This window comes from Penicillium pulvis, assembly GCF_028828015.1.
Source record: "Penicillium pulvis strain IBT 33274 chromosome Unknown scaffold_8_segment0_segment0, whole genome shotgun sequence".
In the NCBI taxonomy this organism is placed as follows: domain Eukaryota; kingdom Fungi; phylum Ascomycota; class Eurotiomycetes; order Eurotiales; family Aspergillaceae; genus Penicillium; species Penicillium pulvis.
The window spans coordinates 6814252-6842082 of record NW_026643080.1 but is presented as its reverse complement, the minus strand read 5'-3'; the positions used below and the strand labels follow the sequence as shown (position 1 = coordinate 6842082).

Sequence of the window (27831 nt, the reverse complement as noted above, 5' to 3'; positions counted from 1 at the left end):
CATTCTAATCATCTCTATTCCTAGTATGCACTTTATACTTCCCGCTGCCTAATAATTCTGCCCAACTTAGGGTGATCATTAGTAGCCAGCACTCCTAGGCTCTTTGCTTTGGCATAGTGTGATCTCCGTGATCAGGTTCTTATTCTTAAGTTTGCCTTCATGTAAAAGCTCGTTCTAGATGGTACCGATTCAATACGCCATTTTAGGTAAAGCACACGTCAAACCTTGAGAAATGCATCATGCAGAAATAAAATATCTCATTATTATGCAGGCCCTATACACTATACAGGAGACAAACACACATCTAAGTCGTAGAAGGATTATGCACTAGTACCTTGAAAGATTCAAACCACATTTTCCGAAGCTGGCACCTTCCTCTCAGCAACTTCTCTCCACGTAACGACTACTATTAAACCAACCGACAATGAGCAGATGATTGCCAAAATTGTCATCCACCACCCGAATCCGATACTGTCTGCTGCAATTGGAGATAGAACGGTGCCAATGGCCGCGAGTATATTGCGGACTAGATTCAGATCAGCCACCACCGAAGCGCCCACTCCTGGTCTGATATCCACAAGAAAAGGCATGACTGTCGAGGTAACAAGCATGAGCCCTAGTCCAAACAAGAACGCGCCAACGAGAGGGGCGAGCCAGAACACTTGTTTCTCAACCAACCAGCCGTAGATGACTAGACCCGCCGGAACAAATCCAACACCGTACCATACGGTCTTAATTCTTTCGGCCGGATGGATCACTCCATCATGTGTGAGCTGGTACTGGCGCAGCTTAGCATCACTCAGCTTGCCTCCGAAAATGCTGCCGATGGCATATCCGAGGCAATTGCTGAGATAACAGAGACCGACTTCGATCGCAGAGAAATTATAAGGGGGCGCCGAGTATGCATAGGGTAGTGTCGTGTTGAAGCAGTACAGGCTGGCGAAGCAAATGCTGACGTAGGCAATTGTCAAAGCAATCGAAGGCACCAATAGGAAATTCAGCTTGGGCAGAGGAGCCAGAGCATCACGCTGGATTGTCTGGTACCATCGGATCTTTTCTTGGCTCTCAGCGGACTTCACCGATGTCTCCGGGAGGCACATCATGGTAAGCATCGAGGCACTGAATGTAAAAATTGCCATGAAGTAGAGGTTGGCTCGCCAACCAAGCCATATTTGAATTGCACCTCCAATAATGGGGGCAACCAACGGACCAATGAGTGTTCCAAGATAAAACCACCCCAGAGCTGAGCCACGCTCAGTTGGAACGAATATGTCGCTGATAACGCCTGCTCCAACACTCTGTGCCGATGAACAGCCAACTGCTTCAATCATACGGAACACTATGATTAAGGGCAGTGAATTAGCTACCGCGCAGACGATCACGGCAACGGTAGATATGAGGAAGCTGAAAACCAGCACCGGTCGGCGACCATATTCCTGACTCAATGTACTCCACCACAAAGGTGCAACTGCCAAGCCTAGCAGGAAAACGGTAGTTGTCAGGGCGACTTTGGTCTCGGTGGTGTCAAAGTCCACGACGAGAGTGGTAAATGATGGGAAGAGAATGCAGGACGCAAAAGGCGCGGTGAAGGCTGATAAGGTTATGATTGCAACGATGCTATATTTTTGCCATGAAGTGTGAGATTTTGGGTCTTCACGTCTCTGAAAAAAACATAAGCGATCGAACCATGTTTGAGTTGTCGAAGTAGACGTCGACTCGGTGGGCTTGACTTCAGACATGGTGATTTCGATTGATAATTATTTAAACAATGCTTTTGAAACCTGTGGCCACGTCTGAGCTGTTCTGGAGTGATAGAAAGCAGAGTTGGTGAGGCATTCTGATTCAATATATAATCGTGGAGATGCTCCGACTCTCGATGATCGGGACTTCGGAATTTCGATATTTCGTGGTTCGGGACTTCGGGAATATCACAAAACCCCGCAAGCCTTCATCAAACCTCCTTTTTGCTGATAGGGAGATGACAAAGCGGTTGGCTGTGATGACTGCAAGGTATTGGGGCGGAAAGCTAGAAAGAATCTCGTATTAATTCCCCTCTTCACCAGCAGCGAAACCCACCTCGCTATCTCCTGAAAATCCCGTACTCGGAAAATCGGGAAAATGAACAAATGTTGCACTGCCTGCGCCGATTCCAAACTCCGATGCGATCTCAAAATTGCCGATCAAACTTGTACACGATGTCGGCAAAAGGGTTTGTCCTGTGTACGCGCTGAGCGCAAGAAACGCGCGCGAAGGTCCAGGGGCATCAGTTCCATTCCATCGCCACAAACCGGGAGTGAAGATGGGCCTTATCAGGTTGCGGACCTGGCTAGCTTTAATGAATCACCCATCGACCTGTCATTATTTGAGGGATCCTCACCCGATGACGATGATTTTCTAGCCCAATTGGCTGAGCTTGAAAACTCGGTTTACCTGAGCTCATTTACCTGGAATCCACACGACTTCCCGTCGATCATGGGGAACCCTACGGTTTCTCAGAACGACATCGGCACGCCAACGTATGGAGTGGTCACCCCAGACACAGCAATGCGTGCAGGATTCCTGTGTCCAGACAACTTTCGACTTCCTGCCGACTTTACGTTGGAACTAGGAAACTCGAAAGGTATCCCAGTGTATCGACTTGAGAAATATGCAAGGCTCTTTTTTGACCATTTCCATTCTTTCTTCCCTATACTGCATATCCCCACCTTTTGTCTGGCATCATCCACTTCGACGCTCATTCGATCAATCCTTATCATCGGTGCTGGGCTTGACAGCGACCCAACATCAAAATCAGATGCCAAGGCTTTTTACTCATCTCTCCCTTCCATGTTGGCCAAGTGCTGCCTTCATAGCGATAGAATACCACCAAAACTTGAAGAGCTTCAAGCGCTAGTCCTATTCCAATTTGCGAGTATGGTTAACGAGGGAAGTGCTGAACGTGCTGCATCGCGACTGCTTCACCCACTGCTTGTCGCAACAATACGACAGGCAGGATTTCTAAAGGTTCACGGGGAATGCACCAAGGCTACACGAAATGCACATGCATGGGAATCATGGATCCACAATGAGTCGCGGAAGAGAGTTCTTTGGGGTGTCTTCTCAGTGGACTGCTATCAATCTATCTTATGCGGCAGTAAGCCACTGCTCTTGCCTACAGACACGCGAGCCTCTTTTCCTTGTGATGACTCCAGCTGGAACGCATGTTCTGCCTCGTTATGGGCCGCACTTCCTGCACAAGATCCGACCAGCTGTTTTTTGTCCTCCGTAAAGGGCTTGATGGCTGGACAGGCTCCCTCGCAGTCAAATATAACCGAGTTCGGCATGAATCTGTTGATCATGGCAGTGCATTCACTATTGTTAGAAGCTCAAACATCAATACTGCCTGTGGATATTTCCGTCCTTGAGAAAGCATTGCACACGTGGTACGCGTCGTGGGAGGAGCTCAGAGAGCATTCCCAGCGTCATTATGAACCGACAACAGGAGGTCCCATTATCACAAACAGTCTCTCATTGTACTATCTGGGTATGCACTTCTTGCGGCATGGGCGCCCGGTACTAGATGATAGCGCTTATATGGAGAGGTCGAAGGATGCGGGAAATCCATTGATTATTCGAGAACAAGTCTATCGAGATGAGATGACGCGGTGTGTTCGAGAAATGCTTGACGAATTTCGAAAAGGAGGATATACAACAGCCGTCTTTTGAGAATATATCACTGGATTAAACCAGCGACGCCATGATGTCCACGAAGATGCATACCATTCGTCTTCGCGGCCGAGCTCACCGATGCCTATATGTTTTTCAAACAGATTGGCAACATGCACGTCTTTCCACATGTGGATAGGGAAAATATGACAAGACTAAAATCACCCCTTTTAAACTTTCAAGGCATCCGAAATCCGTGGAAATATCGCCAAAGCGTTTTGGTATTTGATGAGGCCCATTTCTTCGTTGGTAAAATTTCCATTCCCCTGAATTCCGACTAATCCCGGCTCTGCCTGCGCGAGGGGAACATATGGATCTGTCCGCGTAAGTATGCATAACAAAATTAGGTATTCGCATTAGGCACCTACAATCAATTCCAGTCACAAGATGCTCAGCGCCAACAAAACTTTTGAGCGCCGTTAGCTGGATAACAGATGTCGCGCTAGCGAGATCAAAATAGTACCCAGCAAGCTGTGCCATGGTTTCAGTAAACGCTACTCCACCCGCGTAAGAGAGGGATGCGACGCCTGCAATACGGCTGGCTAGATAGGGTATTGCGCCCCCACCGTGAGAGAAGATAATCTTCAGATCCGGATAACGGGCACGCTGGCCTGTTAGCAGTAAATTCTCCATTGCGCGCACAGTGTCAAAGGGATATTCGGTCATCGGAATAGGATGGCCCAGAGCGACGGAAGCGCAGGTTGGAGAAGCTGGATGGACAAAGACGCTGGCATTTCTTGCATTCAAAGCTGCGAAAACGGGTTCAAGAGCCGAGTCACCCAGGTATATGCCATGAGCATTGGTGTATAGGCCTACACCAACGAATTTGAGAGTCTCTAGGCAGAACTAATAATTCCTTAGGTCTGATTGAGGTGTTTTGCATAGTATAACTCACATTTAGCTCCTCTACTGCTTCGTTGACAAAAGGAAGAGGTAGAAGACAGAGTGCTCCGAGGCGAGCCGGGTAATTTTGAGTGTATTCATGAAGCAGGAGGTTGATTCGCCGTGCTAAGAACTTGGCCTTCTCGGCCTCTTTGATGAATGATACGCCGGGGGCAGTGATGCTAATTGTTGAATAATTAACACCAAGACTATCCATGGCGCTAATGTGCGACTCTAAAGACCATTCAGGGACTGGGGCGCCATCATTATATAGAGTGCCGTTCTTAACAGGGAACCCTTCTGAAATCATCGCTTGCGTCCAAATGTTTGGGATTGCATGGGAGTGAACATCAATTCGATAATTTGAGCCAAGAGAATGAGTGGTAGCATGGCAGCTGACCAAACATGTCAAAAAAACACCGAGGAAGCAGGCCCGTGATGAAGACATTTCTATCGGCATAGTTTAGCACAAAACACAATGATGTGAGTAACAATAAGCAATAGATAATTATCGATATTCAGAGAAATGGAAGACAAAGCGGGAATGAGAAAAATAAAACTAGCGAACGCAGGTCGGCACATTAGAAGGCGAAGGTGAGACTCTCGTGGACTGGGGCTAAAAAGCCTGATGGATGGCCAAATCATTGTCCGCAAATATATTTCGTAGGTAAGAACTAGCAGTATGGGATTCCAGCCCATGTCGGCTCCAACAGTCTGTGGAGATTACTCCGTCTTGGCAGAAAGATGCCAACAGATCCGTTGGCGTCACATCATATACTGCCTCTTCATACATTAAGCACATGGAGTCAATAGATAGATGCTTTCTTTCTGTTAAGTCGCAATCTGGGCCCTGGATACATCCCCGACCGATGCATCGCGGCAAGAAAGGGGGAAGGTCCCGTCCGATTCAAGCTCCTTTTGGCATCGTAGAGCGGTCATCCGCGGAATGCGTGATTCACTCCAAATTGCAACAGGCCCGACAATCATCGAGCTATGCTCCAGCAATGATTACCAGACTCATCAATTATGGCGTGCCCGCAATCTTGCCCATCTTTGGAAAGTCCTGAGGGGGCATACCAGGCCTACAACAAGGCATAGTCCGTCATCTAACGAAGTGAGATGACGGGCTATGTAGCGGCCTACCTTTAAGGTGGCTACAGTACTACGAGATTATGACGACAGGTATATTTCGCCTCTACCACTCCGTATCTAATGGATGGTAAGTTGGCTGGGTGAGTAGTTTCTTAAGAAGATCAATCAACTTAGGTAGTATATTACCTATTCGAAGGACATCCATGGTAAAAATGTAACGATAGAGAGATTGAGCGCAAGTACAATGCGACCCGTTATATATATATGCATGTCTGGCTCAGCCGCCTGACTATCAATGTTCATGACGCTTCCTTGAACATATAGCGCCAGCTGAATAAACCATTGCCCGGGTCTAATCTGATCTTCGGCGTTCCTTATTGGAAAAGGCGGTTCCAGGAGGTTCTAGATCAGCCAGAAAGAGTATTGCGCCTTCATAAGTTGTGACGATTGGCCATTGACCTAATTGTCACCCTGAAATGTTTTGTTCAAGAATAGTGTGTTACGAGCCGCCAGCTACTTACCGACGGGAACGGGCCGCCCAGAGCCAACCGAGTTCCGGGGAGCTATTAGCTTATTCGCTACCGCTTCCGAAGGTGGCTGTTGTCATACAACGGCAGCGACACGGCAGCTGGAGTGACAGCATTCATCTATCATTTCCAATCTAATCTTCAAGAAAAAAAGACGCTAGTCATCAAGGTTTTGCCGAGGAAGCAAGCTTGCCCAAGAGATTCTGCCAGCGAATCTGATTAGGTGTGGTATTGCACGTGACGATTTCCCAGACCCATTTGCTCGTTAAACCCCATCCCTGTTGTTGATACGTCCAGAGGCAATGAAAGGACAAGGCAGACAGGAAGATATTAGACATTATGGTCTCGGCACACTCTTCGCTCATCACTATGAATGAAGCCACCAGTTAGAAGGTATGACGCGACTATCCAGTGAATTGAATCCACTCGGCTCACACCAGTGGAGCACTCGATGTGGAGAGCCTTTCTAGATTGGGCTGTCAATCCAGAATTTGCTGCTCAGTACGTCTGGGAAAAGGCCCACGACCGTTCCGGCCGTCCTCCGGAGCGAGCCTTGCAAGATTTAAAACTCGACTGGAAGCGAGTTGTCACTAAGTGTCAGTCGAAACGGAGTGTGCTCCGCTAACCACAAAATCAGTGGCCAAGCGAGACCGAGTCCCGTCCAAAGCACGAGATCTGGTCGAAGCTCGGGACAGTTCACACTGCTTTATGCTGGATCAGAAGACATTGGATCCCAGCATATCCATTCGTTTCGATCATGCCTGGGTGGTCCCACCGAGCCTTTTCGATGACAGTGACATGGACCCGCAGGTGGATTTTCATTATGCATCTCTATGTTGAATAAGAATTGAAATCTAACCCATATTACGTTTATTCTACTACTAGGGCCCTCTTTATGCCCTTCTGCAAGCCTTCTTAACCCCTGCCAAAACATTCGAGCTTCAGACCATTCTACAAACTGATAGGTTGGGATCTCTACCGAGAAATTTATTCTTACTCTCTCCTAGCATTCATGCAGCTTTTCGAAATGGGCACATCGAAGTCTTCCCCCCTACATATACTGGCGATCAGTGGAATGATAACACCGAGACCAAAATCAAAACGGCGAGAAAGGTTTATGTCTGTACCTCTGGATTTCTTGGCTTACGCTATAAGTGCTCCTGACTGACTTGGCACTATTATTTCGTCTCCAGACGCGAGCCCGAACCTTGTGGATCGCTTTTCCTCAGCGATGGCAGCCCATGGGACCAGACAACGCAGATGTTCATCATGGAGACCCAAGACGGCTACCTCTTCCAGATCCGTTCTTATTCCGAACACACTGCCGCCTTGCAGCCTCCCTGCATCTATTTCATGTTGAAGAACAAGTGCTTGAGGGCTGGCCCTCGCCCCCTCTATGTATGTCACACTGATCCCCTTCGTATGAGACTTTGAGGCTGATCTGGTCACTTTAAATAGTCCACTTGCGTGCAAGGACAGAAAAAGCATTACGCTCTCTTTGGCATTTTGCACCCAATTTAATACGTGTCCAATGCTACAGTGTGCTCCTGAAATTAGGCAGTCACTTATACCCGCGGTACTTCACCGGGCTCGTGCACCAGCTGCCGTTCGGACTGTATGGGAAAGAATGCATATGCTCTCGTCGTAACGAAGCTGAGACCTTGCGGCTAGTAGAACAAATAACATCAATCCCCGCACCTCTCTGGGTGGATGATTACCAGGAAACGCACCCCGTTCTCATTATGACGGCCGTGCCCGGACAAACGCCGGAGGCGGTCTTTCACCGACTCTCATACTCGGAGCGCGAGGAGCTGTCGAAAGATTTGAAGGGTGTTTTGTCGCAGCTGCGGTGCATTCCAAACCGAACCCCGTATGTCTTCGGCAATAGTCATGGCGGCCCACTAATCATCGATTTCCCTCCGGCACATGTGGTCCGTTCCACCTGATTTCCGATTTCAATGCCTTCCTCGTTCACTCCTACGTGCGCAATGAGACCAAGGACAAGACTTCAGCCGTCCATACCCGTCCATACCAATCTTTTTTCACGCATGCAGACCTGCATCCTAGCAATAATCTTATTGATCGCGGACGCCTGTCTGGAAATGTGGACTGGGAATGCGCTGGCTTTTATCCTGAGTACTGGGAGTATACGAAGCTTATGTATGGCGCAGAACGATTCCAGGGAATTCAACACGTCATGCGTGAAGCGTTCGCAGAAGATAGATATGAGGAGGAGCTAGAGGCCGAGAGGCTGCTATGGTATGACACGCCATTTGGTGTTTGAGATCTCAATTACATATCGCCATTAAGCATCATATAATATGTTATCTCTCGATTTTCGTGCTCCTGGCGGTCCTACCACGCACTTTTAGGCTACATGTTGATATATAAATCATCGTCAAGATAGAATAATGACATGCACGACGTAATTAAGGCGATAAAGGAAACTGGTCTAAGTGCGTGGACGCACTGACATGAAGCTGGAGAAAGAGAGGAATGGTAAAAGAGAGCAGGAAGCTACCTTACATGATAGGCACTAGATAGAAGATGTTTCAGAATGGCTGCATCTGATTGCAATCATAGTCCTCTCAGGGAACGGCTTGTGGATACAACCCCAACAATGGGCATTCATCCTCGACAGTCCACTTTTTATGCGCGACAGCTGACTGCAGTTGCAACCGTTACCTCCCGAGCTGCATTATCGACTGCCGTAGTGCATGTTGCGATGGTACCATTTGATTGCCTCAGGTGTAAAGCCAAGTCAGCAGCTGAGTCATCAGCCGTGTCATCAAGCCAGAACGCAAAGACTTCCCCCCACGTTGAACAAGTGAGTCTGCGCCACCCGCAATTGGCGGATTCAGCTGCGCGTGTTCTTGTAGCCATAGAAATGCGGGACTAGCCCACCTGAAGCCCCCGGTCCACAGTCCTCCATAAGGTTACCACGGTGCAAGGTCCAGAATTGGATCTGATCTGACACTCCGCATCCCAATGATGCGCAATACCGGTTTACGGAAAAGAGATTCAGGGCACACCCCACCCACATGAAAAACTCCTGGTTTTTTCTGACTTACTTTGGTATCCAGTCCCCCTCCTCACCAACCGCCCCATCGCGATCCATTTAGTAGCCGACCCAGAATCACCCGGGTCATGACGTCAATGGTGGCCGGGCATGCCGCAAAACGGCTAAGACTGACTTTCAACGACCCGGGATCAGACCTCGACTAAGGGTTTTCGTGGCCCATTTATCGGCCGAGCGTGACCGAGGCAAAGAAAAAGAAAAGGAAATCGTGAGGTGATTGACTTGTTTGTTCCGTTCTTCGGACATTGGCCTTTAAAGGGAGGGGAAACAGATCCAGGACCTTTTCACCGGGCCAACTAGATCGAGCCCGACATCGTGAACTTATCGCGCGGTGGACACTTGGTTCCGAGTCGACGCGTCCAGACACGGAGATCCATCCCTCCTACTGCCCACAACCAAGCTCCCCATTGGTTCGAAAAGTGGTCAGTAGAGTTTTCCTCTCCGTTGCTCTCATCGCTCATGGCGGATACGCAAAAAATAATAATAGAAGCGGATAGGTAAGTGCTTGCCCTGCAGCGGGGCAATTGTGGAGGGGTAGGGAGGAATGGACATTGTTGCAGCTTTGATTTGCGAACTGAGACAGTAGTTTGTTCAGGACCCAGTTTAACTGTCTTTGAACTCCACGTCTGAAACCGCTCCAAGTACTGAGGCATTAAAATTTTAGAATAGAGTACAGCTCTCGTGGTGTAGTCTAGATGATGTCTATGCACAACATCGATGTAGATCTCATACTGTCAGGAGCCCTGGAGAAGCTCTGAATGGTATAAAGCATGATACGTTGTACTCGTGCAGGAGAGCTCAGTCCAGATCCATAGTCTCCAGGCTGATCCATAGCTCATCGCCCCCCTCAACCCATAAATCCTTGGTTTTTTTTGACATTTTGCCCCTCCCAAAGTTCTCGTTTATTCTTTTTTTTATTTTTCTCCAACTACATTCCCATTTCGGGTTAAAACTGGATCCCAGAAATCAAGGCTGCCTTATAAAAAGGCTGCGTACCTGCCAACTTTACTTTCTTGCGCCATCGCACCCTTGTGTCAACTCATCTGCAAGCACTCGCATTTGCTCAAGGCCCCCGGGTCTACTCCCTTTTGCTTAGGGCAGTTTAAACTCTGTTTCGCGTTCTATCCAAACAGAGCGTGTTTGCATTTGTGCCTCATTAGTTCCTCATCGGGGGCTTATCGGGCTGTCACGAGTCTATTCCCGATAGCCTTTGTGTCTGAGAATCGTATCAACTTCAAGGAATAAACATATGTTGATCTTTTCCTGAAACCTCACACGCGAGCAACTAGCAACTCGTTATCATGTCGAACAAACCTATCTATGTGGCTGCGCATCCGCGCGCATGCTCTACTGCTTTTGAGCGGGTATGTGAAAGTCATATATTCACTCTACTATGAAGTAAGAGCTAATCTAGGTCTACAGGTCTTCATGACTCAGCGCGCCACCATTCAGTGCGTCCATGAGCCGTTCGGCGACGCCTGGTACTACGGTCCAGAGCGTCTGGCCGACCGCTTTGAAGATGACGAACAGGGTCGTCGGGACAGCGGATTCAGCGACTCAACATATCGCACTGTGATGGATAGACTGGAACGTGAAGGCTCAGAGGTCCGACCCTTTCCCCTACCCTGAACCCTTTTTTCTTTTCCTTTTTCTTTTTCTACCCCTGTGAATTTGTAACGTACACATGTCTCCTTATGCACGGGTTGACATGGAGGGCACCTGCATTCTACGGACGAGCCGAAGACCAGGACCGAGAAATCGGTCTCCACCTCGTGACACCTTGATTTCGATGGGAAACTTACCTTCTTACAGGGAAAGAGAGTCTTTATCAAGGATATCGATGCCTACCTTTTGCCGCCTGGTGGCAAGCCTGCGAGTATCGCCCCCTCACTGCGACGCATCAAGCGCGGTGTGGGCACCAACGACGACTCCCACCAGGCCAACGGTGTAACCCACACCAATGGCCACGCCTCCGTCGATGGTACAAATGGTACCTCGAACGGCACGGCGAACGGCGTGACCAACGGTGTCAACGGTCACGTCAACGGTCACAGCGAGACTAACGGCGCTGTGAATGGTGACGGTGCGGGCAAGCACAGCCCGTACCCATATGACACACCCAAGGAACCGGGTAATCCCACGGTGATGCCGCGTGAGATTCAAGAACGTTTCCACTGGGCATTCCTGATCCGAGACCCGCACCACAGTATTCCATCGTACTACCGGTGCACGATCCCACCCCTGGACACAGTGACTGGCTTCTACAACTTCGACCCCAAGGAAGCGGGGTACAACGAGTTGCGCCGTCATTTCGAGTATCTGCGTCGTGAGGGTCTTGTCGGTCCTCGTGTTGCTATGCGACCTGATCTCTCGCCCGAGCCTGGCTCCGAGGCGGATAAGGAGACTGTCCATGAGATTTGTGTTGTTGATGCGGATGGTATGCTTGATAACCCAGCGCCGACTATCGAGGCCTTTTGTCGTAGTACCGGTATTCCTTATTCGCCTTCCATGCTGGCGTGGGAGACGGAGGAAGACTATGCGTTTGCATGTGAGGCTTTTGAGAAATGGCGTGGATTCCACAATGATGCTATAGAGTCGAAGGGGTTGACTGCTAGAGCTCATGTAAGTTCTTCCTAAAAGAGGTGGTTAGCGATGAGGATATGGGCTAACATGTGTGCTCAGAAACGTGCTCCTAAGACTGAGGAGCAGTGGGATGCCGAGTGGCTGGAGAAGTATGGTCCAGAAGGCGCTGCTCTTATCCGCACGACCGTCGACCAGACTATCGACGACTACCTGTATCTGAAGCAGTTCGCCATGAAGGTCTAAATACAAATGACAGACAGTGGAAGAGCAGGTGCTCATGTCCACGGGTCTCACATCTGAACCCGCCCGTATGGGTATGAAGAGTGGGCATTGATATAAGTATGAACGATGGAACAGCAAGGAAGAAAAAGAAAAAAAGACCAAAAAAAGGGAATTACGGAGGAAAGACAGGGCGGCCCCATGTTTTAAACCGCATTGACGAACCCCAGCAACCTTGCTTTATCACCTGTTACTGTTACTCTTATAATGAGAACGATTTAGTTCCAATCACGCCATCTCCACCCGTCTTCGGTTATGGAGACGGTGCTGGGATTGGTGGACGCCGCGATGATCTTGCATGCTTGTGTTTCATTTATGCTTTGTCCTACACCGACTTTGTATTTGCAGTGTTTTGCGCTCGGTCTTATGGCTTGCGTGTTCTGTTCTTTGTGTGTAGGGAGATTGAATATTGATTTCTGGCTTGGGATTGTCCTGGCGTAAGATATATGGACTATAGACCTACGGGTAAGTTAAGCAAACGAAGGACGACATAAACGGTAAGTAATTGTTATTTCGTACCTGTTGTCTGGGGTAATTATCCAGGGGTTCTCCGTGAGGCTATCCCCGGATTATAACATGGCCACTGAGGACACTAACACTTTTCCAGCTTGCGGGGAACATCGCAACCATGGAAGGCCAATGGGAATCATTGTCCGTACTAACAATCAGATTTGTCAATTTCCAGCTTTTACCCTGCCATTCCTCACAGGCCCCGATGCATGTGACTTTGGCCTTAGCGGTGATCTCTACCTACTTTAAATTCGTACATATCCCAAGAGAATACAAATCATTTCATTCAAACTATGGATCAAGTCCATCATGTACCACGTGGAGAGGTAGAAACCAATCCTATAATTCATCCGAGCTCACATCTAGCGCCAACACTTGCTCCATAAATAAGCTACAAAAAGTCCCGGCTACAAGGCCAAATGGAAGAGACGCATCAAAAGCAAATCACAGGTAATTCTCCCAAAATACATAATCAGGCGTGCAGGAGAGCACTTACACTGCGCTGTATCCGCCCCTCGATCCGCTCCCTTGTAGTGTGTTCACCACGCGGCGGAACCAGTCTTGGAAGATGTATGGGATATCACGGAGGTTGTCACCGTGAGGTAGGAGGTCCCAGCCACGGGCACCGTAACGGTTGTAGTTGAGCCATGAGCCAAAGATGAGGTAGGCAGCAACGGAGAGGAAGACGCTGGAAGATAAATTGTTAGCTGGATCTTGCGCGAGCGAGCAGAATCCGAAGAAGGGACGAAGAAAAACTCACATGATGATGAACCAAGTAAAGAAACCCCAGTGCTTCGAACCATCCCCGGAACCCGAGTTTCCACCCTCATAATTATCACACGCATATCTCGTCCGCCAATTCAATTTCAAGATATAGGTGTTATCGTCATTGGGTCCGAAGCTCTTGAACGTAAGACTCGGCTCCTTGGCAGCCTCGCCATCTCGTCGACGTTTCTCGGCACCCTCATCCTCCGTAACGGCCAATCCCTCCAGTCCAGATCGGTCGGGGTCACACTGGAAATCAATTACGGCGGCAGCAGGTTTCTTCTTCGCGTCGGCCTCCTCCCGGTATTCACCCCCGGCCATCTTGACGCGTACACCCTCCTGTGCCTCGTCAATTTCCTTCAGTTGCGTAGCTTCGACATCCTTGCCGCCTTCGCCTAGGTGGTCGAGGCCGGCAAGGGAGTAGGCCCAGTGTGAACCGCCGCCGTCTTCCGTGGATGTCTTTGTGAAACCGCAAACTAAGGAGATAAGTCAGTCCAGTAATCGGATGAATCGCATGACAGCCATGCTGTTTAGCTTGCTCAATGTCTTGCTGTCCCCGGCCCGCCATTCAAATCACGGAGGTAGAGGTTGATGGGTCCACGTACTGTTCTTGGTTGTCCCGCATTTACCCTCAGGGCGATTCGCAGCTCCCTTGAGGTTATTGCAGATATTGAGCACATATGTCGTATTGGTCATGAGACCCTCCGTCCCATTACCGGTCGTGTGCACGATCTCATGAGTCCCGCGCAGTCCGCTGAGATCATATGTATGCTCCTTCGTCTTGACGTCCGCGCAATCGAAGATATACCCCGATACGAGACTTGGAACTAGTGCCGAGAGAAGGAGTGAAGCTCCGCTGGATTGTATTCGCATGGCGGCGGTCGGTCTATGGGGCTGGGGTGGATTCGCGATTCGGGTCGGAGCTTATGAGCTCGGGAGATTGATTCCTAAAAGGACTCTGAGAGTATGGACCGTGTCCCAGAGTATGTCGGGACGGAAATGAGTGACTGGTTGAGAGGTTGTGGTGGTGAAGCTTGCGTGTCAAGTTGAAGATGACGATGGCTGAGGATTTGCGGAGGTGTTTCGTTTCTCCGAGGTGGCTTGTTACTGGCTGTGCTGGTGAGGTATAGGCAGCACATCAAGGAGCCGCCCAACTGCCCAACAATCTATCTGCCTGGGATTTCGAAATTGGTCTTGGGTCAATTTGTCAGGTAAAATACATTAGTTGAAGATTTGAAATCAACTTCTTGTCCAGCTTGTGATGATGTCACCCGACCGGGAACAGTGACATTGTCTACATTGTATTGTACTTTATTATTCGTGAGCTGGGCTATCTTTACCATATCGGACATACCTAGCAGCAGTAGACTCGAAACCAAAGCTATGAAATGGTACTTTAAGCTTTGATAGCTATCATATTGGTTTTCCTTTGCACTGTGCCTGTGCCTCTCATAGAATATGTCAACTGGCAACAGCAAAGCACCAAGACCACACCAACACCAACATCCCATCTATAATCTAAAATGAATGTTCAAGCCAACCAATAGATACTCTCATCTTATGTATACCATAGCAGAGATACAATCTAGTAGAGCCGCATTCACCAAAGTCATGAAGCTCCAGCTGCGGCCCACAAACCCCGTGCGCACGGACCAGTCATCAAATCCAATCTCGCAACCAAAACCTCCCAACGACCAAACAACATCAGTCCAGCCCAGATCAACTCTGCAAAGGCAATTCACACACCACAATGGTCCAACCACGCATGGTAAGCAGATAACATACCAACCCGGAACATAGGGGGTGGGGTGGGAAAATTGTCACCTACCCCTCCATCCCACCTTGAGCTCGAGCTTAAGCCTTGGCATGGAAGAAAAGGAAAGACGAGGAAAGAACAGGGAATCGAGTCAACGAGGGATTCAAGATTTTATCTTACTGACCCGGATACGTATAGCTTTCAAGGGATGACGAGGGCGCTGTTAGCGAGGAGAACGAGGTCCGTCGTGAGGATCAGGAGAAGATCAATCGGTTCAGCCGATTGCATCAGCGGGAGACCGTTTTGGAGGAGCAGTTGAAGGCCAAGCAGGTATATTTTTTCTAAGATTCAATTTATGGACGGGTGGAACTGACAATCATACAGAAGGATAAGGAGGATCTCGAGGAAGTTTCTATGGAACTGGAGCTGGCTGATGAGGATGAACTTGTCCCGTACGTATTTGATATTCCATTCTTGTCCCTGTATATCTCTGTCAGAATTGGGATGTATATTGACCGGACTCTGCTAACATCTATAGATACAAAATCGGCGACTCATTCTTCCAGCTTCCCCTGGAAGAGGCACAGGCTATGCTCACCACATCGACCGAGCAGATTGACACAGACGTTTCCAAGTTAGAGGACTCGATTAGTGAACTCCGCGAGGAGCTGCAACAGCTTAAGGTCTCGCTATATGCCCGATTCGGCCGCAGTATCAATCTGGAGACCTAATGGCCTGATGACTATGATTTTCTTTTCTCTTGTCCTATTTAAATAGAAATGAAGGACGAAAATATCAATGTACCAAGAGTAGAACACAACCGGTTTTACAAGATTTTGAGCTCCTAAACATGACTTTGAAGACTGAAATGTAAAACATTACCCAGATACTGCCAATCTGTCGACCACAGCTCGTAAATGTCATTCGAATCAAAAATAAAAAGAGGTATCTAAGAGGGCCAGAGAAAGAAATCAAATGAAACATGATAGGCAATCCGCCAGAGGATATCACCAATCAGAAAGAACAGAAAAAAGATCAAGAAGCACGCTGTGGCAGGTATGTAGAGAGGGAAAGGATTCGTCAGGAATCAAACAACGCCCATTCTCCAGTGCAGTGCTGTCCAGTAAATTGTGAATAAGGGTCGTCCCGGAATAAGAGTAATATTGAATCGTCGTCCGCCACCTTCGTCTGTTTTTCTTCGCATGGGAGAGATGATATTTACGACTCCCATGTCTCGCATCCGATGTTTTCAGTCATATATTTTGGTGTCGGTGCGGCTTTACCGGAATTTAGCACGGCAGCGGCCCATAATCTCGTTTTGACAGACCAGCTCAGCGCTGAATTCACTGCCATCGAGAGTGAGGTAAATGTCAAAGTAGACCCGGTAGAAGATACCCTGTGGGGTGTCCATGCGCTCAAAGTCGGTCTCCAGGTTCTTGCGCGACAGATCCGAGGTGAGGGTGACAACCTCCTTGATGCCTATAATGAAGATGGTAAGTTTAGACGAATAGGTAAAGCGACGTGAACAAGCGAGGAAAACTTACGAGGATCCTTGGTGTATTCGGGGCAGACATCTTCATCACAAGCGTAGAGAACATCCTCGTACATAAGCGTGGCACCAGGAGCCACTTGACGGAAGAAGCTGACTTTGACAGGCTCTCCAATCTTGACCCGCTCGCCCTTCTGGACAAAGATCTGGCGGGTGTACTTGCAACGGTCCCGGCCGTCCAGACTGGGTACTCGGTATTGCTCGGGGTGGTACCCCTCCTTGAAAGGCTGAAGAGTGGCCATAAGGTAGTGTCGACGAGCGACACGGTGGGTGATAACTCGTTCGGTGATACCGGCGGTGACAGCACCCTTAACAATAGCGGCTACCGAATCCATAGGACGAACAACTTTTGTCTGGTATTGGGGAGGCACGTGAAGTTTGATCTGCTGGAAGAGGTACTCGGAAGCACCGAATCCACCAACAACAAGAACATTCTAAGAATGAAGTCAATATGCTGCAATAGTTGTAAGTAAGAAAATGTGCTTTCTCTTACCTGAAGCAAGCGGTTCTGGGCCTGGATAGCAATGATCTGATTCCGGACCAGCTCTAAGATACGGTTCACCACAGGCTCGAAGCACTGTAGGATCTCCTCATTGGTGAAGGTCATATAACCCTCTTCGATTCCAGCATCGGGGAAGTCCGCCTCGATACCGACATCCACGGCCCACTTCTGTCCATTATTCCGGAAGTCGGCCTTGATGCGGTTCTCAAAGTCCATGATACACTTGGCGTAGACCTTGCCAGCCGTTCGGGAGCCATCGGGCAGCTTCATCTTCCGAATCTTGGCCCGCAAGATGTTGCTGAAGTTGCGGTTGAGCGCTGTTGAACCACAAGAGTCACCCGAGCCGGCTGTACATTCCATCACACTGAAGGGCTGTTCCTCCTCGACCTCGTATGCAATCAAATCAACGGTACCACCACCGCAATCCACAATCAAGATCGCATCACCAATCTTAAGGTTTAGCAAACCAGTCTTCGCACAGAACAGGGCAGCGGCCTCTGGTTCTGAGACCAGGGTCAACCGGTTATCATTCTCGTCACGCAGGAAACCAGCCTGAATGGCGGCGGCACGAGTGGCCGCCTTACCCGCGTCATTCCAGATGGCCGGGACCGTCAGGTAGTAACGGATGTTGCGCTCCTCACGGGTGAACACTTCACCCAGTGTCTTTTGTAGTTGGGCGCGCATTGCCTGTCGTAACTTAAAGAGGTAATCGGCGGCGACATCAATCTCGGATTTGCCCGGGGGCAGTGGGGGCAGGTTGATGGGGTCGATGTACGTGTTTCCAGACAGCATCAGCTGGAGCTTGAACCACTCTACCTTCTGCACACCTGGCTTGGGGTATCCGGTCGGCGCCAGCGCCTCGGCAATATCTGGACCCCAGCCAACTACCTTTTGGTACTGGTCATAGTAGAGAACAGTGGGGATCTGAAAGACGAACAAAGGTTAGAGAGAGCCTTGTCATCGATGGCCGAGTATGCTCACCTTCTGTTTGGTGTGGGTTCCGGCACCGGGCCATTCTGTGATGATGTCCTCCCTAGCTTCATTGTTGGTTGCAAAGGCGAATGCGACACCGGAGAAGGTGGTACCAAAGTCGATACCGACGATGAGCTGGGCCTTATTGCGATCTCCACCCTGGACCTCGGCGGCCGGGTTTCGTCCCGCGTACTGCTGAGGAAGACCGGCAGGAGCACCATGACCCAGCTGCTGTGGTTGTTGCATACCGTATCCGGGAGGCGCATTCATTTGTGGTGGGATGGGTTGACCGTACTGATTCATCGCGGAAGGGTTAAGCGGGGCGGGGTGTTGGACAAGTTGCTGGCCGGGAGCCAAGGGGCTTGTTGGACGATTGCTGTTATTTATCGAGTAGCTGGGCGGTCGACCCGTGGTCATCGCCTGGGGGAGACTTGTGGTAGACGAGCTGCGGTTGGAAGGAGGTGAGGTGGGAGAAGTACCGTTGGAGGGGGGAACGGGGATGGCGTTGGGGGTGGAGAGTGGAGTGGAGTTGTGCTTGTCTTTACGTCTGGGAAAGCCGAACGACTTGAATCGGGCGCTCATCAGGTCGGGCATATGCGGCGGCCGCTTGAGGGGTTGGGGGTGGATAAAAGGGAAGAAAGAAAAGAGATTGGGGGTGGGAGGGGAGGGGGTGCAAGGCTGAACCTGGAATACGAGTAAAACAGACGGTGTGGATCGACTCTCTCTCACTCTTTTCGCCTGTCAGCCCGGTAAAAGGGATCGGGTAGGAAAAAAAATTCCTGTCTAGGGGAGAATGAAAGGACTTGATTGGGGGGTTAGGATTGACCTGAGGCTGAGAAGGAGAAATTGGGGTCGAAGAATATACTTAGAATGTACAAAGTGGGTAATGTTACGGAGTTTGAAGCTGAATACAAATAAGCCCCCCCCCTCATTAACCTGCAGCTAGGGTAACTGTAACACTGGAAACTGAAAAACCTAGGAACCTAGAACCTGCAGATTGCCCAGGTGCTTGTAAACCTTGGTGCATTTCCAATACTCTACATCCTCGAAACTCGAACCTCGAACCTCGAACCTGGTTCTTTATTTATTTACACTGGTTCTAACGTTCTTTGTTCGATCCATGGTAACGCGGGTGCTGAACCAGCGATCTCTCATGTCCCTTTGTTCCCGCCCCCAACTTCATTGAAAAGGGGCCACTAGTCGGAGATTTTACTTTTGTTTTAGATAATTTGGAGATTGGACACTCATGATGATTCAGTAATGGACAGTGTCAGCCACTTTCCGCGCTACCCAATGCGAAGGCCGGTACAGGTTCTGAAGCATGCTATCGTCATCCTGGATGTAGCCGCAATACCGCCGATCGCCCGGCAATGTCTCGAAACGGAATCCCATGCGTTCAACAAGACAAACCACCTCTTCCTCTGTCAACTCCACATTACCCGGCTCACCAATTCCCGTCGCGTCGCCGTCACCATCTTTGCGGTGCTGCCCGTCCTCGAAATGCCATAACAATGGCCCCACATTAATCCAGAGTCCATTGTCCTTGAGGCAGTTTTGCATCGCCTGAATGTACCGAATCAGATTAGGCGCTGTGTCAATAAAGAACACCGTTGCCACCGCATCGAATGCCTCCCGGTTATCGAGCTGGCTGTATAGAACCACAAAGTCCGCTGCGGACATCGACATCGACCCAAGTGTGCTGCCACTGGCGCCCGCTGCCTCGATTGCCGTTCCAGGATGCACATCTGGAATCATAACCGAGCGCAATTGCTGCGCACGAGACTTGAGATTGGAGAAGTGTAGCGCGAAAGGATGAAGCGCATGCGCCTGAGGCCCGTTAGTGTGATTGAGAATCCAACTACTGGCCAGTAACTGGTGGTACGAGATCTCATTGCCTTCCGCGGCAAATCCAGCCATGCAGACCTCGAAGACCAACCGACCCAGCCCGGCGCCCGGGACTAAGACCCGAATCTCCTCGCCAGCGTCACGGCGCACCTGGAATTCATTGCGTAGATCCTTGAGGACTGGATCGTAGCAGACCTCGCGCTCGATACGACCTTCGGCACTCCAGTCCCGATAGAATTGCCGAATGGTCGAATGAGCTTTGTTCACGTCGGCTGATGTCGCAGTCCCGTGCCAGTATTGGGTTGGGTCATTTTTGTCTGGGTTGGCAGAAAGGCCAAAGGACTCGAGACCGACGGCCAGGATTGCATCGGCGATCTCAGCATTAGTGTCGATGGCATCATCAACCTTGTTCAATTGATCTAGAATGGAGAAAGGCGGCTTAGAAAGCATTTGCCAGTGCTCTGAAGGTAAGGCGTAGAAGGCCTGTCGCCGGCGATGTGTCGTGTTCTGGTGAGCATTTCGCCGATATTGCCTGTAGCATTCTTAGTAGAGGCCTCCATTTTCACTGCATCTTCTACACACTAGGACTAAAGAATGCCACTCTACATTGTCACTCACCTGAACGAGTCGAATGCAGCAAAGAGGACCCGGCGTTCCTCGGGGTCAGCGAAAGGATCAAATTCACCTCCCCAGCTACGTTGATCCTCCTCATGGCTATGGGCATTCTCGTGGCTATGGGTACATTGTTCGTGTTCCATCTTAGCAGATACCCAGGAGAGACCAGGTTTCTTCTTGATCTGGTGGTGACTGATAGTATGATCTCGTTGGTTTGTGCGGTGCGGGCAAGGTTGACCGGGACTGGTGGATCGCTTGGGTTTTGCCGCATGGCGGGGACGCATGTCTTCAACCTCGCCGCAACCTCCAAATCACAAACATAGTTCAGCACTCTATCAACGCCATCACTTCTGAAATATCCACCTGACTCATCATAATGGCAACTGAAGACCCATTGGCCGTCCCCCAAACGGAGCTATGCTCGCCCAGTCTCCAGCCACAAGAGCTCTCATTCCCATTGCCTAAAGCTTTGCATACGACAGCGCATGTCCATTTGACCTTTTTGGGAAATTGCACAACAGTCTTCTTGACAACTTCTACGCCCGGTGACTCAGCGGGCTCATATAAGCCACTGGGAAGCTTTGTCTATGCGATGCCGGATGTAAGTCTCATGTGAAAGTCTTTGATATATTTTTGCCTATTTGAAGTATTTTCATGTCCTCTCTTGTCTTTCAACATTTCCTACCGTTTTATTTCCAGCTCTGCTTGTGCTTCAAGCTTTTAAATCTACTGGATACTTATATTTTATCCCTGTGATACCCTTATATGTCACTATATCACCCCTGGTCCACCCAGGTTCCATTATTTTAAGGCACTCGCTGACTCATTAAAGCGCACATCTTCAAAACAAACAATTTCGACCATTATCTACACAGCGCCATCAAGCATTGAATACACCACAAGAGTGGCCAAGATCCTTGCGCGGCGAACAGGCAAGCCAATTTATGTTGGCTGCAGTATTGACCCCAACGGACTCGGGTTGACCGTTGAGGAGGAAATGGAGGGTCTGTCCAAGATCGTGAATGTTATTACAGAGAAATTCGCATCACAGCAAGAAAAATAGCTGTTGATTCCGCATCCGAAATGAGATTTTACCACTTGGGCACATGTTCCGTTCATGATGGGGTTTGAAACTTTGTCGGGATTTACCCTTATGTTGCACTTTGCTTTAAAGAAACATTTGAAATTAAAGAGCCTTCTAGTGGTCAATGAGTGGCTTGTTTTACTAGATTTCGATATTTACCCATTGAAGTACTGGGGCCATTATTTCAAACTTGCTAGTATGCTGGGACAACCTCAGCATGTTCCCGAGGTCTATCCCGAACCGAAACTTCTCCAATTATCCCAACTCCTCTCAAATATACATATATCTAAAGGTTCAAAGTTGGCTTGTAGGAAAATCCGATATGTTTGAGCCAACAATTCCCTGGACTTCGCTGATGTCCATGGCGATTTCTTCAAAATAACAGAGGCGAATATGGCTCGTCAAGATTTGTTGTGGGGATATTATAGACCAGAAGGGCATAGGGAGCCCTACAATACTTCCAAAATTAATGCCCAGATTACGTATCTTCAGTTTCCTTTGTCTTATACTCCAAAACGATGCCTGGAAACATCCATAAATGTAGCTTGCGACGGTAGGCATTGAGGGGGAGGATCAAAAAGAAAAAGAAGAGAAGTTTTGGATGAAAAACGAGGGGTGAAGGAGACTTGAGAATCGCGCCTTTGTAGAACGGAATGTTGACAGACAAACGAAACATCCCATGCAAACCAGTTCGGCACTTCCAATACACTCAAAATCCGTCATGTGAAGATAAGTTTAGCTGACGCTACACGGTTGCCTCAGTTGACAGCAACCATGGTTTTCCCTTTTGATCCTTCTACCTCCTACGCTATCCCGAATTTCTTGGAATGCTCTTCTGGAACTGATACCTGGAGACTCATTTAGATGAAATAATCAGCATGTGCAATTAAAACCCTTCGTCGAAAACCAGCGATCTTGCGGTATATGGCGCAGTGCGACTTTGGATGTATTCATGGAGATTATCAAGTACTTATGCGTCAGTACAGCTGGTGCGCAAAATGGGGGGCAGCCACAGGTGACCATGCTGACTTGGAAACATGCTTTCTGCCTGTACAAGCAAGCTCCTTCAAATGTTTCTATATGCTTGGATGACTCAAGATTCATATCCTCAACCGCACAGCCTAGACGGAATACGAGCAAACAATCAAGCACCATGATACCCAAGTGAGGGTACTGCAGAACACATTCCGCAGCATCTGAGACCCCTAATTTACGGCCAGACAATGCTTGCGGGTTGAGGTAAAAGCTGAACACCAATGTCACCAGGAGTACTCAACAAGAGATAATACGTTCTGTATAGGCTCTTGGCTCAAATTCATGGCCGTCAACCGTGAATCTCCAGCGAAAGAAATCGCTGAATCCAATGATGATAGTTCAAGAAGCTGCACTGACTACCCAGTCTGTTGAGACAAGATTTGAATCGCAATACTTGGTGGGCTAAAATAATGGTTTAGCTTGGGGGGTAGGGAGGGGGCATGAATCTGAGTTGGGTACGAGAGAGACATTGACGGATCTGAGTTCGGCCCCCGGGGCGCGAGAGGCAGAGACGTGATTGGCAGATATGAGAAGCAGAAAGACAGGAGCTAGGGTACCTAGGGTCTAAAGTGAGGGTTTGTGAAAACGTAAGCATCCTCACAATAACATAAAACCCTGCGCCTAATAAAATCCGATACGTCCTCACCGCAAGATAATCTTTGCAGTTGCCTGTCATTCTGATAACTTAATCACAATCAAGTCTAAAACAAAATGTGTTGAGGATCAGAAAGCGGGAAGCTCCTAAAGCAGGATGATGTGAATTTTCCATTCTCAAAAACTTCAAGACATGGAGCTCTCTTCATTACCCCATTTCGTGCTTTATTAAAGAGATAAAGCTTTACGACAAACTTGACGCAGCCGTTCTTTTATAAACCCATGTATTGCTACATTTTAACCTTGGAAGCTTCCGACTTCCAGTACTACCTACCGGTAAACCTATATCGTTAATTCTCTTGGTAAGTTACACAGGTAGCCTTTGCGCGATGTCTTATGGCTATCTTTGCTTGCGGATTTGGCACGATATTGTACCCGCTGATCACAGTTTTTGGTTCATCCAAACCATCCATGCTAAAGTCATAATTCAAAAGCATCTTGCATAGCAATATCTTCATCTCAACAGAGACGAAAAATCTCCCTGGGCATGCCTGCTTCCCATAACCGAATCCCATATGGTTTGGAGTCGGAACAACCAATGGAGCTCCTGCATTCAAGAATCGGTAGCCGTTAAAAGTGTCGCCATCTTCATATACCGACGTGTCTCGTACATGGGTGGCTGCCACGGCAACTTGGGTGCCCTTTGGAATGCGAGTGCCATCATCTAGCGTGACATCCTCCGTAGCAAACCGTCTCAGAGTTACTTTAATCCAGATCATACATGTTAGAGAGTTGTCATTCTTTTTCTGATAGAGTGGCATGGCACTTACTCATTCTGTGGCTTCGCCTCTGGCTTTCTTTGATAGCACTGTCTAGGAGTTTCAACTTTTTCAAGTCTTGCTGGTTGAAACCTTCATCAAGATCGATTTCTCGACCTGGGAAGACAGTCAGGATCTCGCTTCGTAGATCATTGACAAGGCTTTCATTCGTTGATAATTCACGAATAACATGAAAAAGAAGCTCGGACGTGGTATCGAGGCTGACAAGGGATATCTTCAATATGGAAATCGTAGGGTTGTACGATTGACCTTTCGAAAGTTCCTCAAACCAATCGATCGCATTCAATTGCGGACGTGGCTCATTAGAGGTTTTCCTTTGCGATATCAGAGGTTGTAAGAAATCTTCACATTCTTGCAAAGTTCGCTGAAGTCTGCGAGATGCTGGCAAGAACTTTCCAACAACTGGGAGCAGGAACTTTGGCCAAAGGCGGATTTTCTTTGCGGTCTTGACTACTTGGTCGGTATAGGTGATATTCATATTCAGCCAAATTGGATCCCTGCACGTATCATCACCAAGAAAAACTCTTCCAGTCACCTGGGCCACCATTTTCGAGATCGAATCCTTCAAATTGTATTCTTGCCAACCTGTGAAACAAGTCAGAACAGACATGAACGCGGTTAATTGGCGCAAATCAGAATTACGGGATCCAGACCTTCTTTATGTTCCCAGTTTCTCTGAAGTGCATGGGTAGATTCCTTTGAAATTGGCACTATAAGATCATCTATAGTTGGATTCTTATCAGTGGTTTGTACCAAATAATCTCTCTGGCTCGCGGTCAAACTCACCCAGTGAAGTAGTCAATCTGGTTTTGATCATATCCAAAACGAGAGAGCTTTCCGCGAACTCTTTGTAAATATCGAAACCAGGCATATTTCCGTGGAACTCCTGTCAAAAATTGGTGAGAATTTCCATAGACTTATAGGGAAATTGTAATAGCCAGAGGGAATACTCAAAACAACGTTTTCATAGACTTACATGGTAAAGGGACCATCTGAAACTCAAGCGATCATCATTCCGAATTATTTTCGCGTGCATTGGTGACAAGATCAGGCGATACCCATGATCAGTAAAGAGCCAGAAGGCTTTTGAAGACTGCTCCAAATATTGTAAGTGACATGAAAATTCAAACTTCCAGATCCAACAACCTTTTGAAGCCCAGACTTGATCAATGGCAAAGCTCCGAATTTTTGATATCGTTGTTTTGCCTGGGTGTAAGTAATTTCATACCACTTTCTTCCATTCACAACTGGAAAACCCGCAAATGATCCGTGTGGCTCTATAAGGCATGACCATAATATAACTAAGGAGACGAGGGCGGCCCAGAGTAGACTGAAGGGGGTGATCGTGACACCTAGATGAGGCAGCTGAAAGGGTTCAGCGGTAATCTTAGAATACTCCATTCTTTGTGGGAGATATGGAGAGATGTAATAGTAATACAATCGCTATTCGCTCTTCGAGGGAACGCCAATAATTTAAATACGTCTCTCCTTGTTGGATAATTTCCTCTGAGAGAGTTCATCGAGTCCAGAAACACGCCACCTTACTTGTGTATAGGCTTGTCAGAAACATGCACTCCTTACATCATCAAATACCCCCAGAATACCTGAAATGTAGAGTATCAATTGATTGACGTAGTACCAAATTGACCTGCATGTTTTGACACACATCCGCTCCTGCAAATCTATAAACTATTGGTATCTAATACATAGTGTCTATTACGTGCATGATTTATTTCTAAATATATGGAAACCTTGGACGCAGACATCCTGTTCCTGTTCAATTGGTGTGTATCCCACCACTTATATGCAAGTGATAGTTAATGCAGTTGTTTGGTGAACAGAACTGTAGTGAATATTATGGTATTATAAATGACCGCTAAAATCGTAGCTGAGGCTGTGGAGCTGATCTGCACTTGTGCATGCGGTCTTGTTTCACGACAGAATTTCCATCTCGATCTGGACCAAATAGCCGCGTATTATTACATAGTGTGATCCATCGCCTGCATATATATATACCAAGATTTGATGAAGCTTCACAGCGTACTGGTACCGTATGACGGGACTGCTACATGCCAAAAATTGCACTGTCTAAAATTGAGCCATCAATTTGCTCTGCCTAGGTACAATTCATCTTTATTATTCTCATTTCTCAACTTACATTTACGAAACCAACAAAAGAATCGAGAACATGAAATATTCCTTCGGTAAACAAATGCGAGAACAATTCTTGTTCGAAGATGGCTGGACAAATATGAACCATGGTAGGTAATCATATCCCGCCTTTGTCCAGCATTCAATTATATACATTCACTACATACCGGAAACTAATAAAGTATGTGAATTTTCTGATTCAAAGGTTCCTTCGGAGCAGTTCCAAATTATGTACGAAGTGTGTTGCACGAAAAGCAGAACCTGGTAGAATCGACGCCGGACGCTTTTATCCGCTTTGGATATGGAAGTCAATTACTGGAATCTCGCAAAGCGATCGCCAAACTGGTCCATGCCCCGGTGGACACCGTTGTCCTCTTGCCAAATGCAAGTAGCGGCATTGATACTATTCTTCGGAATCTAGAGTATTCAGAGAACGATCATATTTTGATTTTTGACACGGTGTATGGAACAGTGGAACGAGCAACTTTGCATCTTTCTGAAACAACTGGTGTGAATATAACACGCATTGCCTTGGAGTATCCAATCTCGGATTATGAGGTTATCTCTCGCTTTGAGGCCACTGTGGACAAAATACGAAAGAGAGGGGAAGAGGTCAAGGTGGCTGTCTTTGATGTCGTGAGCTTTCAGCCAGGCGTGCTGATGCCTTTTGAAGCCCTTGTTGAATCATGCAGAAGATTCAATGTACTATCATGCGTTGATGGTGCCCACTGTGCTGGTCAGATTCCAATCGATCTTGTCAACCTCGATCCAGATTTCTTTGTCAGTAATCTTCACAAGTGGTTGTTTGTTCCACGTGGGTGTGCTATTCTCTACGCACCATACCGCACTCAGTATCTGTTTCGAACAAATTTTCCAACCAGCTGGGGGTACTCACCGAAAGAGGGATCATGTCACAATACATTCACGCAGACAAAGGGGAATCAGACGGCATTTGAAGCTCTTTTTGAGAGCTTTGGAACCATGGATTACAGTGCATTTCTGTGTATTCCAGCAGCTTTGCGCTTTCGCGAAGCAAATGGTGGCGAGGTTGAGATCATGAGATACAATTCTCAACTGGCACAGAAGGGAGGGGCACTGATTGCGCAAATTATGGGCACCAAGGTCCTTGACAATGATAATGGAACACTGACTAGGGGGTGCAGCATGGTTAATGTTTTGCTCCCAGTTGAGTTGGATGGGGTGGAGAAGCCATCAACAATTATCGATTGGATATCAAGATCACTGGTTTGGAAGTATCGGACATTTGTTCCTGTCTTTGAGCATTCGGGATGTCTTTGGATCAGAGCAAGTGGTCAGATATATCTTGAGGAAAAGGATTTTGCGTTTCTGGGGAAGGCATTGAAAGATCTCTGTCTCGAGTTGAAGCAAAGACGTGAACTAGCGACACTGGATATTGTTTGTCAAGCGCCCACCGTGACCTCTTCCGCAAAAAAGCCACGATGGTAG

At 48.2% G+C, this 27831-nt stretch overlaps 12 protein-coding genes across 12 annotated transcripts; 6 read left to right on the top strand and 6 right to left on the bottom strand.

Annotated features, from left to right (window-relative positions):
• Window positions 1–344: 344 nt before the first annotated feature.
• On the bottom strand, window positions 345–1739 carry N7503_012000 (Major facilitator superfamily domain general substrate transporter; the record flags this gene model as incomplete). Its single annotated transcript, XM_057071546.1, has 1 exon — window positions 345–1739. One exon carries the CDS (start codon window positions 1737–1739, stop codon window positions 345–347), a length of 1395 nt encoding a protein of 464 aa, XP_056918157.1.
• Window positions 1740–2118: 379 nt separating this feature from the next.
• On the top strand, window positions 2119–3705 carry N7503_011999 (uncharacterized protein; the record flags this gene model as incomplete). Its single annotated transcript, XM_057071545.1, has 1 exon — window positions 2119–3705. One exon carries the CDS (start codon window positions 2119–2121, stop codon window positions 3703–3705), a length of 1587 nt encoding a protein of 528 aa, XP_056918156.1.
• A 170-nt stretch (window positions 3706–3875) lies between these two features.
• N7503_011998 (amidohydrolase family protein) lies at window positions 3876–5035 on the bottom strand (the record flags this gene model as incomplete). The annotated part of the gene is made up of 3 exons (XM_057071544.1): window positions 3876–4021; window positions 4074–4551; window positions 4601–5035. 3 exons carry the CDS (start codon window positions 5033–5035, stop codon window positions 3876–3878), a joined length of 1059 nt encoding a protein of 352 aa, XP_056918155.1.
• A 1622-nt stretch (window positions 5036–6657) lies between these two features.
• N7503_011997 (aminoglycoside phosphotransferase family protein) lies at window positions 6658–8490 on the top strand (the record flags this gene model as incomplete). Its single annotated transcript, XM_057071543.1, is given in 6 exon segments — window positions 6658–6802; window positions 6844–7016; window positions 7092–7325; window positions 7400–7604; window positions 7665–8080; window positions 8095–8490. The coding sequence occupies 6 exon segments, from the start codon at window positions 6658–6660 to the stop codon at window positions 8488–8490; spliced, it is 1569 nt and encodes a 522-aa protein (XP_056918154.1).
• Window positions 8491–10586: 2096 nt separating this feature from the next.
• N7503_011996 (uncharacterized protein) lies at window positions 10587–12111 on the top strand (the record flags this gene model as incomplete). The annotated part of the gene is made up of 4 exons (XM_057071542.1): window positions 10587–10649; window positions 10708–10890; window positions 11098–11907; window positions 11968–12111. 4 exons carry the CDS (start codon window positions 10587–10589, stop codon window positions 12109–12111), a joined length of 1200 nt encoding a protein of 399 aa, XP_056918153.1.
• A 1038-nt stretch (window positions 12112–13149) lies between these two features.
• N7503_011995 (autophagy-related protein 27) lies at window positions 13150–14295 on the bottom strand (the record flags this gene model as incomplete). The annotated part of the gene is made up of 3 exons (XM_057071541.1): window positions 13150–13345; window positions 13418–13898; window positions 14028–14295. 3 exons carry the CDS (start codon window positions 14293–14295, stop codon window positions 13150–13152), a joined length of 945 nt encoding a protein of 314 aa, XP_056918152.1.
• An 877-nt stretch (window positions 14296–15172) lies between these two features.
• N7503_011994 (tubulin-binding prefolding complex subunit GIM3) lies at window positions 15173–15909 on the top strand (the record flags this gene model as incomplete). Its single annotated transcript, XM_057071540.1, has 4 exons — window positions 15173–15190; window positions 15377–15508; window positions 15563–15630; window positions 15717–15909. 4 exons carry the CDS (start codon window positions 15173–15175, stop codon window positions 15907–15909), a joined length of 411 nt encoding a protein of 136 aa, XP_056918151.1.
• A 548-nt stretch (window positions 15910–16457) lies between these two features.
• On the bottom strand, window positions 16458–18795 carry N7503_011993 (Hsp70 family protein; the record flags this gene model as incomplete). The annotated part of the gene is made up of 4 exons (XM_057071539.1): window positions 16458–16657; window positions 16723–17161; window positions 17221–18153; window positions 18211–18795. The coding sequence occupies 4 exons, from the start codon at window positions 18793–18795 to the stop codon at window positions 16458–16460; spliced, it is 2157 nt and encodes a 718-aa protein (XP_056918150.1).
• Window positions 18796–19415: 620 nt separating this feature from the next.
• Window positions 19416–20945, bottom strand: N7503_011992 (uncharacterized protein; the record flags this gene model as incomplete). The annotated part of the gene is made up of 2 exons (XM_057071538.1): window positions 19416–20578; window positions 20665–20945. 2 exons carry the CDS (start codon window positions 20943–20945, stop codon window positions 19456–19458), a joined length of 1404 nt encoding a protein of 467 aa, XP_056918149.1. The 3' UTR covers window positions 19416–19455.
• Window positions 20946–21037: 92 nt separating this feature from the next.
• N7503_011991 (proteasome assembly chaperone 4 family protein) lies at window positions 21038–21724 on the top strand (the record flags this gene model as incomplete). Its single annotated transcript, XM_057071537.1, has 2 exons — window positions 21038–21262; window positions 21494–21724. 2 exons carry the CDS (start codon window positions 21038–21040, stop codon window positions 21722–21724), a joined length of 456 nt encoding a protein of 151 aa, XP_056918148.1.
• A 2000-nt stretch (window positions 21725–23724) lies between these two features.
• Window positions 23725–24760, bottom strand: N7503_011990 (cytochrome P450; the record flags this gene model as incomplete). Its single annotated transcript, XM_057071536.1, has 2 exons — window positions 23725–24137; window positions 24205–24760. 2 exons carry the CDS (start codon window positions 24758–24760, stop codon window positions 23725–23727), a joined length of 969 nt encoding a protein of 322 aa, XP_056918147.1.
• A 1641-nt stretch (window positions 24761–26401) lies between these two features.
• On the top strand, window positions 26402–27831 carry N7503_011989 (pyridoxal phosphate-dependent transferase; the record flags this gene model as incomplete). Its single annotated transcript, XM_057071535.1, has 2 exons — window positions 26402–26474; window positions 26570–27831. The coding sequence occupies 2 exons, from the start codon at window positions 26402–26404 to the stop codon at window positions 27829–27831; spliced, it is 1335 nt and encodes a 444-aa protein (XP_056918146.1).